General features: G+C 37.8%; 1 protein-coding gene across 4 annotated transcripts in view; it reads left to right on the top strand.

Annotated features, from left to right (window-relative positions):
• Nucleotides 1-12,649, top strand: part of UIMC1 (ubiquitin interaction motif containing 1) — a 138,679-nt gene that overhangs the window by 94,196 nt on the left and 31,834 nt on the right. For all 4 annotated transcript variants that reach the window (XM_032403789.1, XM_032403788.1, XM_032403791.1 and 1 more), the window contains 2 exons: nt 2,161-2,264; nt 7,666-7,819. In XM_032403789.1, coding sequence (XP_032259680.1) covers nt 2,161-2,264; nt 7,666-7,819 — 258 coding nt within the window. The remainder of the gene's footprint in view (nt 1-2,160; nt 2,265-7,665; nt 7,820-12,649) is intronic.

The following is a 12,649-nucleotide window of genomic DNA, read 5'->3' as shown; positions in this document are numbered from 1 at the left end:
AAGAAGCAGGATTATAGCCTTATGCCCACCTTGTGTATGCTCCTAGCATTGTTTATTTCTAAGGAGCTAATGCTCTCTTTTCTTTATAGTTGACTATTTAAGCTATTCACAGAAAGCTTAAAGACTTTTTATTATTACAGTAGTGCAGACAACGAGTAGCTCTTATTTTCTAAGAGACTAAATGTCTTTTTTGGTAATATCGCTCAAGGAAACTTGACAAGGTTTTTTTTTTTTTTTATTGGTTTTATTAAACTATTCATGAATTGGGCAGCATCTCATGTAGCAAGTAGAAGGGGGTCCTGACAAAGACGACTTTGAAGTTTATGCACTGTAAGCCTTTTTCCTCCAAGGTGGTAAAATCTGTGTGTATGAGCATATATATTCATTTTGCAAAAAATTATAAGGTACTAAAATATAGTTAACACTAGAAAGGCATTTAATCCCTCTTTGATGTTGAGAAGATACCTCAGTATCTTATAGGTACTTTATTTGCCCAACATAGGCCATTCACTGTATTTGTGAAGCACAGAAGTATCAGTTAGATGTACAGTGCATACAGTGTAGATAAGAAAGAACTTACTGGATTTGTATTCTAAGTTTCTTTTCCAGATTTGTTGTCCTTCTTTGACATAGAGTTACTGTCCTTTTTTTTTTTTTTTTTTTAAGATTTATTTATTTTAGAGAGAGAGTGAGTGCTAGTGGGAGGGGCAGGGGGAGAGGGAGGGAGAATCCCAAGCAGACTCTGCATGTGGGACTTGCTCCCAAGACCCTGAGATCACAACCTGAGCTGAAACCAAGACTGAGTCTCTTAACCGACTATGCCATCCAGGTGCCCCTGTTCTTTCATTATATTAAGTGATAGGTGTCTAGACCAGAAGTTGGCAGACTTTTTCTGTAAAAGACTAGGTAGATATATTAGGTTTTGTGGGCTAAATGACTCAACTCTGCCATTGAAACTACTCAGCGCTGCCATTTTAGCACAAAAACAACCATAGAATACAGGGAAAAATGGGTGTGGCTGTGTTCCAATAAAACTTTATTTACAAAAACAGGAAGCTGGCTGGCTTTGGTCCATGAGCTATAGTTTGCTGACTCCTGAGCTAGACTATGAGGGACACCATCCTACATCTTCATATTGCTTGTCTGTGCTGTGCCTGGAACTTGTTCATAAATATTTGTTGAGTTAATGTTGAATGAATAGATGCTGCCTAAAGAATATATTAAAGAAAGGCATATCTTTGTTTAGGATGTATTTTCTATTTCTTCTCCCAATTTTTTGTCTTCTCTAATCATCCCTTTAACTTTAGAACTAACATTGGAGTGTTTTTGTTTTCTGTCAAAATAAATATACTTTAAAACCAGAACTGTGCTGAAAAGAAGCCAGATGGATTAACTGATGAATGATAAACAAATTGTGATACATCCATACAGTGGAATACTACTACTCAGCAGTAAAAAGGAATGAACTACTGATATGTAACAGCATGGTTGCTTTTCAAACACATTATACTAAATGAAAGAAGTCAGACACAAAAGATGGCACACTATAGGATTTCATTTATGTGACATTCTAGAAAAGGGAAAACTATAGGAACATAGATTGGTCATTGCAAGGAGCCAAGCAGTGGGGAATTCACTGCAAAGGCGTACATAAGAATTTTGGGGGGGTGCTTAATGTTTTATATCTTTTTTTAAAGGGGGGGTTGGGAGGAGGGGCAGAGGGAGATGTAGAGAGAGAATCATAAGCAGATTCCACACCCAGCACCCAGCCTGACGTGGGGCTCCATCTCAGGACCCTGAGATCATGACCTGAGTCGAAATCAAGAATCGGATGTTTAAGTGAGCCACCCAGATGTCCCAGAAATGTTTTATATCTTGATTGTTATGTGGTATAAATGATATAGTATATAGGTATTAAAAAAAAATGATGCTGTGTATAAATTATATACATTTGCCCAAACTCATCAAACTGTATACTGAAAATTGGTGAATTCTGTTGTATATAAATTATGCCTCAGTAAAGCTTTAAGAAGAATCAAACTAGATCTGTATTACCACTGCAGTATTATACACTAAACTTTAGGGGAAATAGGTGTTTGGTTTTTTAACTATGAAAATACAGAATGAAAATTAATAACTTTTTAACTTTTTAAATTACAGAGACACAGCTAAGTTCTCCTGAAACGTTTGACCTTGAAAAAGAAGTCTCTCCAGGTAGCAGAGAGATCCTGGATGAAGTAAGAATAATAATGGCAGATAAGGAGGTAAATATTCTCTATAATTTTTCTTAGTGTTTTCTTTCTACTGATATTCCTCTCTCTGATGCAACATTGACCTTGGCTGGAAAGATTTAGGTGACAGAAGTTTGCAGTTTTGGAGACACTTATGTCAGAGATTCTTATAGTTAAGTTCAGTTCAGCACTACAGTTCAGTTGAGCATTGTTTCTAAAAACAGTAGTTACCATTTCTTGATTTCTTAATATGCTTTATTATTTCTATTACAGATGGGGAAACAGAGGCTTAGGATGTTTAAGTCATTCACTCATACTCAAAATGCTAATAATGGTAGAACTAGAATTTGAACATGGATTTATCTCCAAAGTCTGGGATATTTTCTGTTATATTACTGATAAATAACAGAAATGAACAATCTTGGAAAAAGTCACTATATTTATATTATACGTAACTTTCAGCTCTAATTTCTACATGGTATCAGAAATGCAAAGTCAGGATAGCAGCATGAAAAAATAAGCAGATTTTTATTGGTTTTTTTACCTTTCCTAATTTCACATATCTGGCATCATCCATAAAGGTGGTTGATACAAGTTCATACCTCAATTAAGATTTTCAGTATAGGGCGCCTGGGTGGCTCAGTTGTTAAGCGTCTGCCTTCGGCTCAGGTCATGATCCCAGGGTCCTGGGATCAAGCCCCGCATCGGGCTCCCTGCTCGATGGGGAGTCTGCTTCTGCCTCTCCCACTCCCCCTGCTTGTGTTCCCTCTCTTGCTGTCTCTCTCTCTCTCTGTCAAATAAATAAATAAATCTTAAAAAAAAAAAAAAGGATTTTCAGTACATATTTATCATATTGAATCTTAGAAAACAGTTTACCAAGAATTTTAAAAAATAATTCAGAATCTTTAAAATTTGTTGTTCTGAAAAGCAGCCTGAGAATTAAACAAATTTTTCTATGGAAATAAATATTTTGGTTACATTTGTATATGTTATCTTACCCTGAGCATTTAAAAATAAAGGTTTCATTCTCTTATTCCTTTTTATACTCTAGGTTTTTTGAAAACAGTTTTTACAATAGAAGGTAGATTCCTTCCCTGGTCTCTGCATTGCAGGTAGCTGGGTAGAAACTGCTTTCATGAATCATGCACACTGCTTGGTTCCTTGGAACCTGACCTGTCACAACTGACAGACCAAGATTCCCTGATGGTAACACTCCCTGCAACAGAGTGACTGAGGACAGATCCTGCTAGATAATGTTAAAATGGCTTCCCAGGGAGGGACCAGAACCTTCTAAATGGGGATGGGGAACTGAGTGTTACTAACATAGTCATCTTAACTACAGAAGCCCTACAATCTTTTTGTTAATGAAGGCTGATTTCTTACCCATCCATGACTACAAAGGAGACCGTTCTTTGTTTGGGGCAAAGAGCATGAACCCTATTTAGAATTTATAGTGTATATGTCTGCACCAGTACACATCAAAGGGATGGAATTATATGGCCTTTCTCACATTGAATGTCCTCTTTTTCAGTGTTGCTGTTTGCTGGTATCTGTGGATGTCTGTAAATGGTCTTAGAATTCTGTTTCCATTAAAAGATGTTAGAGATACTATAGTTTTTAAATCATTGAGTAATCACTAGTTCAAGTCACTTATTAGAAAGGTAGAATCTGAACATTTTATAAGCACAAAGATAGTATCATAATGGGTGTGGACTCTTGATCTTGGAATCTGTGTATAGGGTCATTTGTCCTAAAATTTCTTGTTTATTGGAAGGTGGTATGGTATAGTGCAAGGAGCTTGAGCATTGGAATTAGAAGAATCCCAACCCTATCACTTAATTTTGTGACCTTGGGCAAATTAATTAATTATTTTATTCATTTAATATATTTGACAGATATTATAGTTTGTATACTGTGTGCCAATTGTTCATTTTAGACTCTTGAGGTACAAAGATCAACAACAACAAAAAAACAGTCCCTGCCCTCAAAGGGTCCTGGTAAGGGAGGAGACAGACACATAGATAATTATAACGTGGTCTGATAAATAAAATGATAGAGAGATGTCTGGGGCATTAGGGAAGCATAGAAGAGGAATGCTTCTCTGAATGTCAGTTCTTCACATGTAAAATGGACACAAAAAATAACCTATTTTACTGGGTAGCTTTGAAGATTAAATTAGATAAAGAATATGAAACGCATAGCAGAGATTTGGCACAAGTAGAAGTATGCATGTGGAACCAGTTCTTATTTTACTGCTTTGTAATATATTGTGGCTGTTCAGTGATATTAGCTTACTAATGACAGAGAATTGCTCAACAGTATTTGAGTTATTTGGAATAGCATGGCAGAACTGTAATCCTTCTTGATTTGATTTCCTGCGGTGGTCAGGTTCCTTTGGAAATAGTATTTTCTGAATATCTTGCCCGAGATAATCCCTTGGTTGGAGATAGTCTTTTCTCAGAAAAGTTAATAGAAGTTATTCAGAATCAAACAGTTGGTTTAGTCAGTTGGTTTTTAAGTAAACTATGTTGAGTCCTATGGAAAGAGGGGAAAGATCTAAAGAGCTTTCTAAGTTGCACATAAACTGGGTTGGGGAGGGACAGAGGGCTGGTGATTTGTAGGACATACTTTTATTTTTACCCGGTTCATTTCTTGAGGTGAGGTTTCTTTTGAGGCCAGAAGGTAAGGACCAACCTTTAAGAGATCAAGATTCAGTGTCCAAGTACCTCTTTTGAGAAATGACTGTATAGTATTTTAAAAGAAGTAGAAGCAGCTCTTCAGAGACTGAATCCCTGACTGCAGGGTCCTAATAAAGGCTGCTTCATTTACATTTTTTCCTCTTGAAGTTCCTCTATTGTAGTTAATATTTAAATAGAACTTTTAAATGGTGCTGAAAAAAAATCTTTATATAAAAATGTTCAGAAACCTCTGGGTTGTCTATGAATGTGATTAGAAGTGGTCTTGTATTCACAATAAGACAATAATAGACTACTCTCTCTTGAATACATTAATAGTTGAAGGGACATTCTGTGCATTTTATAGAGCTGGTGATGAATACAAAGGAGTATAGTGCTGGGTGTGAGTGCCAGTGACATTCATGTCATATAACATTTCTGTGCTCAGTGAACTTTAGAATGCCAAGTAACTGCTCAGTTGCCATTAACTTTCAGTAACTCAAGACTACTTGCAAATTTTAGGGTATATTGATTTTTCTCCCCTCTGTTCAAATAGCTTTGCATGCACAAGACAACTTTTCCTTGTAAGATTTATGAACAGAAGAACCTGGGTTTATGAGAAACTAAGTGACTAAGCTTGGAATAAATAACACCTAGAACTTCCAGACACACTTGACTTTCTCCACCTTCTAGAGAAGAATAATAGAACCAGGTAGTCTTCCAATATCCCGCAGGGTCAGCAACAAAGTAGAGAGGATGCCTTTTTTGCTTTTGCCGCAATTTGGTAGAATGGAAATACTGAAGTTTTGATGCCACAGAATCTTGGGTTCAAGTCTAGATTGTCCAGTTACTAACTTTGTCATCAGCAGGTTACTTTGCCTTTTAAACAAACATCAATTTCCTCTTCTGTAATACTAGACCTAGTGATCCCTCTGCCAGTTGGGTGGTTGTGAGTGATGGTTATGGAAAATGCTTGGCCAAGCCTGGTATAGAAAATGAATTCAATCACTCACTGTTAGTTCCTATTTCATCTTTCTTTTTTTCCCCCTTTTAAAGTAAAAGGCCACAGGTGGGTTGAAAACGACATTTTCTGGCAGTTGTAGAAACTGTTCGACTTGGTATTTAGATGGCCTGTTTCGCTCTGTTGGATCACATTCACAAGCAGTAGATTTTAGGAATGGCCTAAACCAAAAAAAAAAAAAAAAAAAACCACACAAAAACAAAAAAAACTCCAGAGCTCAAATTATCTACCCATTGCAGTTTTGGTCTTGTTTTGATCTTGTACCAGAAGAGGGTTTATTTTTTCCCTGTAGTAAGGCATAATAACAGCCCAGGTGTTCTTTGCTCTTAAATGGAAGCAGTGGATATGCGGGACAGTTTCACATTGATTGGTTAGGACATGCTGTCCTTTGAAGTGAGTATTAGGCAGTAGTGCTGCAGTGCTCACGCATACTGTTGAATTAATCACTGCAGAGTTCTTGGCTCTGACCTGTAAAGGTAAAATAAAACTGCTTCTCAGACACTGGCAACTGTAGGAAAAATGGTGATTATAAAACACTGAAAGGAATAGGAGAGAGAAGGTGTAAGAATGGCTTCTGCAGAATTGTCTTAAGGACTTTCATTTGAGCCTGCTTAAATATTTGGGTCTTAGTTCTGTTTTGTTTCCTCTTTTAATCTAAAAGTCACAGATAAAACAGAAGAGGTGGTATGTCTTACTGGTCTAAGCTCAGGTCTAGGTCTTAAATTTTAGTTGTGCTTTTGCTTAACTCTTTTGTTTCCTAACTCCTTATGTCTGAAGTCACTGGGAATGCTCACAGTTCTTTTATGAGATCGAAAAAGTTTCTTTGAGATGCTGTTGATATGTAGATTGTTTGAAACAGCAGACACAGCATACTGACCTAAGAGCTTCATAGAGAGGAATGCCCTCAGGTTTTGGAGCTAAACAGTCCTTGATTTGAATATCAGCTCTGCCTCTTATTTGTTATGTAACTTTGGGCAAGTTGCTTTACTGTTTTGGACAATGCTTTCTTCATGTGTAAGAAAGGTTATTTTAATACCTTTGTAAGATTACTATGAGGATTAAATGAGTATTACATGCAGAGTGTTTAGCATATAGTATGCAGGTTCTGAATAACTGTTAACTATATTACTAACTAATCTTCAGATCTGAATTTAGCAAACTGATTGGTATTCTCTCTCTCCCTCTCTCTCTCTTTTTTCTTTTTTTTTGAGAGAGAGAACATGCGGTGGGGGTGGATCAGAGCTGGGCAGGGCAGGGCAGAGGGAGAGGGAGAATCTTAAGCAGGCTCCATGCCCAGCGCAGAGCCTGATTTGGGGCTCAGTGTCACGACCCTGAGATCATGACCTGAGCCGAAATCAAGAGTCAGAGGCTTAACCTACTGAGCCACCCAGGCGCCTCAGTATTGTCTCTCTGAAAGTAAATGAGGGCGTCTGGGTGGCTCAGTTGATTAAGCGACTGCCTTCAGCTCAGGTCGTGATCCTGGAGTCCCCGGATCGAGTCCCGCATCGGGCTCCCTGCTCATCGGGGAGTCTGCTTCTCCCTCTGACCCTAACCCCTCTCGTGCTCTCTCTCACTCTCTCTCTCAAATAAATAAAATAAAATGTTAAAAAAAAAAAAAAGGTATATGTTTAAAAAAAAAAGTAAATGAAAGATGGGATGGAATCTCTTGCAGTTCTTTGAGGGAAAAGATATTTTATATTGTAAAGGTATTACAGTTGCCATTTATTATTTTCTTCAGGTTGGTAACAGGGGAAATGCTGAGAAGGAAATACCTATTTCTACAGTCTCATCCAGTACCCAGGTGTCCTGCCCACTATGTGACCAAGGCTTCCCACCCACAAAGATTGAGCGACATGCCATGTACTGCAATGGGCTGATAGGGCAAGACACAGGTAAAACTTACCAGGATTTATCAAGCTCTTTTCTTTGATGGTAGTTTCGTAATCCTGTGCAATGCAGTATAGGAAAGTCAGACCACTCTTCCTCAAAGTTAAAGTTGTTGGGTTGGTTGGTTGGTTTTTCTTTCTGCTATCTACTTAATTCTCCAGTACTTTTCATGTTCTTTATTACTTTGGTAGGTATGCTATTTTGTTTCACATACTCAGGAGAAAGGGAAGGGAAAAATCTTTATCTTTTAATGTTTCAACTTACACTGTGGTATATGTAGGCCAAAAATCAGTGCGATGCTATGGACCTTGTGTTTCATCTTACATATTCAAATACTGAGACTCCTATGGAACTTGAGGAAGTAAGTTCTAGAGTTGCCCATTTTTTTCAAAATTGAAGTATAGTTGACATACAATGTTATAAGAGTTACTCATTTTTTATTCAAGATAAGTCCCTTGTGGGGTTTTGTGTGTAAAAGTTCTACCTTAAAACTGCAGCTAAAAAGTATCCCTAATTTCAATTCATGTCCTATATTCTGTGCTGCATCACCTTGGAACTATTGGTTACCTCTTGAAGAGAACATCAAAAACCTTGGTTTTGGTGCAGTGTGAGTTATTGACCAAGAGAAATCTGCTTGTTCATCGCAACCCTTGAATTACCACCCCCAATCTTGCCTTTCTGTCTGTGGCTTTAAACTGTAAATATAATAGTATCAGCTCAGCTCTCTGTGGTCCAACGTGTTGAATATAACCATACCTTAGATGATTGGAAGTGTTGCATGTCTCAGTCCTACTTGATTCCCATAACTTAGAAGTATTTAATCTGAAATTATATAATTGTATTTTTATAAATTAAGATTTCCAGGAAGAAAGGCACATGTTATTTAATTTTTCTGAAATAATATACTTTTTATTTATTATATAAGGTAGTACCTAAGCTTAGAATTTAAATAAATTTGATTTTTCTGATTATAAAGTAGTCATGTTCAATATAATAATAATTGCTTATATTTATTGAATACTTAAAATGAGTCAGACACTACTTACATAAATGGGACCACACTATAATATGCATTATTCTACAATTTGCTTTTTTTATTTAGCAGTAAATTTAGATCTTTCCATGGACAGATATATTTTTTACATAGTTGAGATCTTAATATCTGTAAAATTTGTATTTTGCTTTTTCTACTAATAGCATAAAATTTCCCCCATGTCAGCTAAAGCTATGTGTAAAAATATTTTTAATGCTTACATAATATTCTGTAATCTGAATTGTCTCCCCTTACTTAGCTATTGTGTATTTAGCATGTTTCAGGTTGCCATATTATATATCATTGAGCCTTTTATGCCTAAAGTTGTTGAATTTTGGGGTTATTTCCCAAGGATATATATATTACTAGTTTGGGTGATAGTAAAAAAGATAGGCTCTGGAGTCTAGTCAGTTTGAGGTTGAATCCCATCCTTGTCACTTACCAGTGTGTGATTTTGTGCTAGTTTCCTAGCTTCCCTTTATGCAGCTGGCCAATTCATAGTAATGACCTTATTTGATTTTTGTGAGGTTAAATGAGATATTTTGAGGAAAGTGCATAGCACCGTGCCTAGCACAAAGTAAATAAGGACTTTTAGCTGCTGTTACTATTCCCAGTAGTATAATTACTGGGTCAGAGATTTTGTCATTGTTTTTAAGCATCATTTTAATAGCGTGGTTATCTTTTAAATACAGTGAAAGTTGAAGACCTAAATCTGGCCATCATCTCTTTTTAGTAGAACACTGAAGGACTAGGGTTCTAGATGCAGTTTTAATTTGACATAGCTCTTCAGGTCTGATATTTTTTAGCAGAGAGTTCCAGTGACTGAAAGAATTCTGGGGCTGGACATTTGGTGACCAGAGAAGGAAGAAACTATCCTGCCTATCTCACCAAACATGCTTACCCACTGGCATTAGTTATCTGAGTCAACAACCTACTCAGCATTGAGGTCCAAAAATAAATGAGTTTGAGAAGCTGAATGTACCTTGAGCTCTAGGAAAGATAACCTTCTTCTGGTCAGAGTTATTAGGTAAGGGGTAGTATAAAGTAGCTCCTACTGCCACCTCTGAGACCGAACTCTCATAGTTTGTGGTTAAACAGCAGGTTTTGGTATTCATTACTGTCCAAAGACATCTTTCAGCTATATAATACTTGTCTTTTAGCCTGGTTTTCCTTACTAGGGTGTGGTGGGGCAACTCACAGCCCCAAATACATGCTGTTGAAATTGATTCAGACTTGTTTCTGAGTATTCTGAATATTTATACCACCAGAACCAGGTTTTCTCATTGGACTTGTTGAGAAGCTGACACCATCAGGTGGGCAAAGGAGACTGAGACTTGCACTGTCATTCATTCAGGGAAAGCCTTTCAGGTTCTCTTTATTCCACTGGGACAAGGGTCAGTGACCCTGTCTAATGCCGCTCGGTGGGATTTACATTCTGGTCTTGAGGACTCTTTCAGACATAGATACATACATATATGTTTTCTGATAGACTTGGAAGCCTGTATATTCTCGGCACTGTATGTCTTGTAGCTCTGATCCAGATGTCTCAGAGCTCCATGCAAAGATGTCCGCTATATCCTGAATGACAGTAACACTTTCTTACTCTTTTTTGTAAAGATTTATTTACTTATTTTAGAGAGAGAGCAGGCGCTCGCCTGAGGTGGAGGGGAGGGGCAGAGGGAGAGAATCCTCAAGCAGACTCTGCAATGAGCTTGGAGCCCGACTCAGGGCTTGATCCAGTGATCCATGAGATCACCACCTGAGCCGAAACCAAGAGTTGGACACCCAACTGACTGAGGCTCCTAGGTGCTCCAACACTTTTTTTTTCATAGGGAAATTTGTTTTAAAAATTAGTTCAGGAGTATAATAAAGACAAATCTAGAATACTATAAATTTCAACAGCAACTTGTCTACCTAGAGTGAGAAATTTGATTCCTTTCTATCACCTATTGCCTTCCTCCTCAACGTTAATTAATCCAGATACTTACAGAGCATTTTTTTTTCTTAATGGTGCTAAAACTTATGTGGGTTACTAAAGAAGTTTAAGACAGAATTTCTGCCATTAAGGAGTTTGCAGTCTCATTGGGGAGATAAACATTAACCTAAGAAATTAATTAACAAGGGGCGTCTGGGTGGCTCAGTCGTTGGGTGTCTGCCTTTGGCTCAGGTCATGATCCCGGGGTCCTGGGATTGAGCCCCACATCGGGCTCCCTGCTCTGCAGGGAGCCTGCTTCTCCCTCTCCCACTCCCCCTGCTTGTGTTCCCTTTTTCACTGTGTCTCTCTCTGTCAAATAAATAAAATCTTAAAAAAAAAGAAATTAGCAAGATATGACACAAAGTCAATGATAATGTACCCAAATGAATGATTCTGACTGTAAGTTCAGTAGGACAGAGGAGAGCTGCAGTGAATAGGGGTGATGTCTCAGAGAGGGTGGGTTTAGCCTGGGCTGGGAAGGCTGGATAGGTTTGGATAAACCAATGGGAGAGTAGGATGCCCTTTATCCTCCTATAGGTTAGATAAGATAGGAAGCAAGGGCAACAACTACTAAACAACAGCTTCCACTTAATTTTTCTAGTAGTGTTAACTTGCTAACCTGAATTACTCTCTATGACCCTATAACAGAATTTGGAGCAGGGAGTCCCCACTGGAATTGTCCCACTCTTTGCTTTATTCCTGTGTCCTAGGAACGGAGTTTGGAGCTATAGGTGGGGTAGGGAAGTAGTTAGAGGAATTATGTAAAGCACCTACTAGTGTGCCATGTTCTTTCCATATCATACCAAAAATAAGTTTGCTATCTTTGTTTTTTTCACCAGCTTGCCTGTCCCTGTCTTCCTTGCCAGAGATAGTAGTGATTGTTCCTCTCACATTTTATGACTGGAATCAGACAAGCCCTCAGCCTAGTTTTTGGTAAAAGGGAGCCTCTCCTACTATGGAAGGGAAAGAGTTATTCTTGAAAATGCATAACCCAGACTGAGAGACTGTTAGCCCAATGCCTAAGGGGATGGAGTAAGAGAGAGGACTTACCTTCCAGAGTTAAGTATCCAGCTCTCCCCTCCTTCCTGTTTTCCCCCAAATCTAATCCTAGACATGCTTGGTTTGGCTGTGTAAAAGAAATAGTAATTAGAGTCATTTACATGAAGTGTCTACCATTTATGCCTAGTTACCATGCAGCACAATAACAATTATGCATATCATTAAATATGTGTCTGATTAACTTTGCTCTAAGTTTTATTTGATTATAATACTACACTCTGGGTAAGTTGGCTCAGTCTGCTCAGTTTGTTGCTCAATGACATGGCTATCCACAGGTATGGAAAATTAGAGGGGGTTGCATTGTTTAGAGGGGAGAAGATTCGCTAAATTAATCTAGACTAGGACAAAGGCAGGTTGCCTTTGTATTTGCTTTCTGGAAAATGTGTTTGAGACCATTTTTATTTAAACACTTAGGAAGAATGAAGCTCTCCATTTACTCATTCAGTAAATATTTACTAAATAACTGCTATATACCAAATACAGTGAACAGAATATACAAAGTTCCTGTTCTCATGGAGTTTATATTCTAGCAGTGGGATACTGACAAATAAATAAACATACAATATGTTAAGTGGTGATAAGTATTTTGGAGAAGAAAAGAAAGCAGAGGAAGAGGCGGTTAGGGAGCACTGAGGTCAGGAGGTAGCAATTTAGAATAGGTGGTCAGGGAAGGTCTCATTGAGAAGGTGACATCTAAGCAGAGACCTAAAGGAAGTGAGGGATTTCAAGGTGGAGAGAAGAGTGTGTTACAGGCAGAGGGAACAGTAA

The sequence above is a fragment of the Phoca vitulina genome, unplaced genomic scaffold (genome assembly GCF_004348235.1).
Source record: "Phoca vitulina isolate PV1807 unplaced genomic scaffold, GSC_HSeal_1.0 scaffold6, whole genome shotgun sequence".
NCBI classification, from domain to species: Eukaryota; Metazoa; Chordata; class Mammalia; order Carnivora; family Phocidae; genus Phoca; species Phoca vitulina.
The sequence above is the reverse complement of the archived record's forward strand: the minus strand, read 5'-3'. Positions and strand labels throughout refer to the sequence as shown.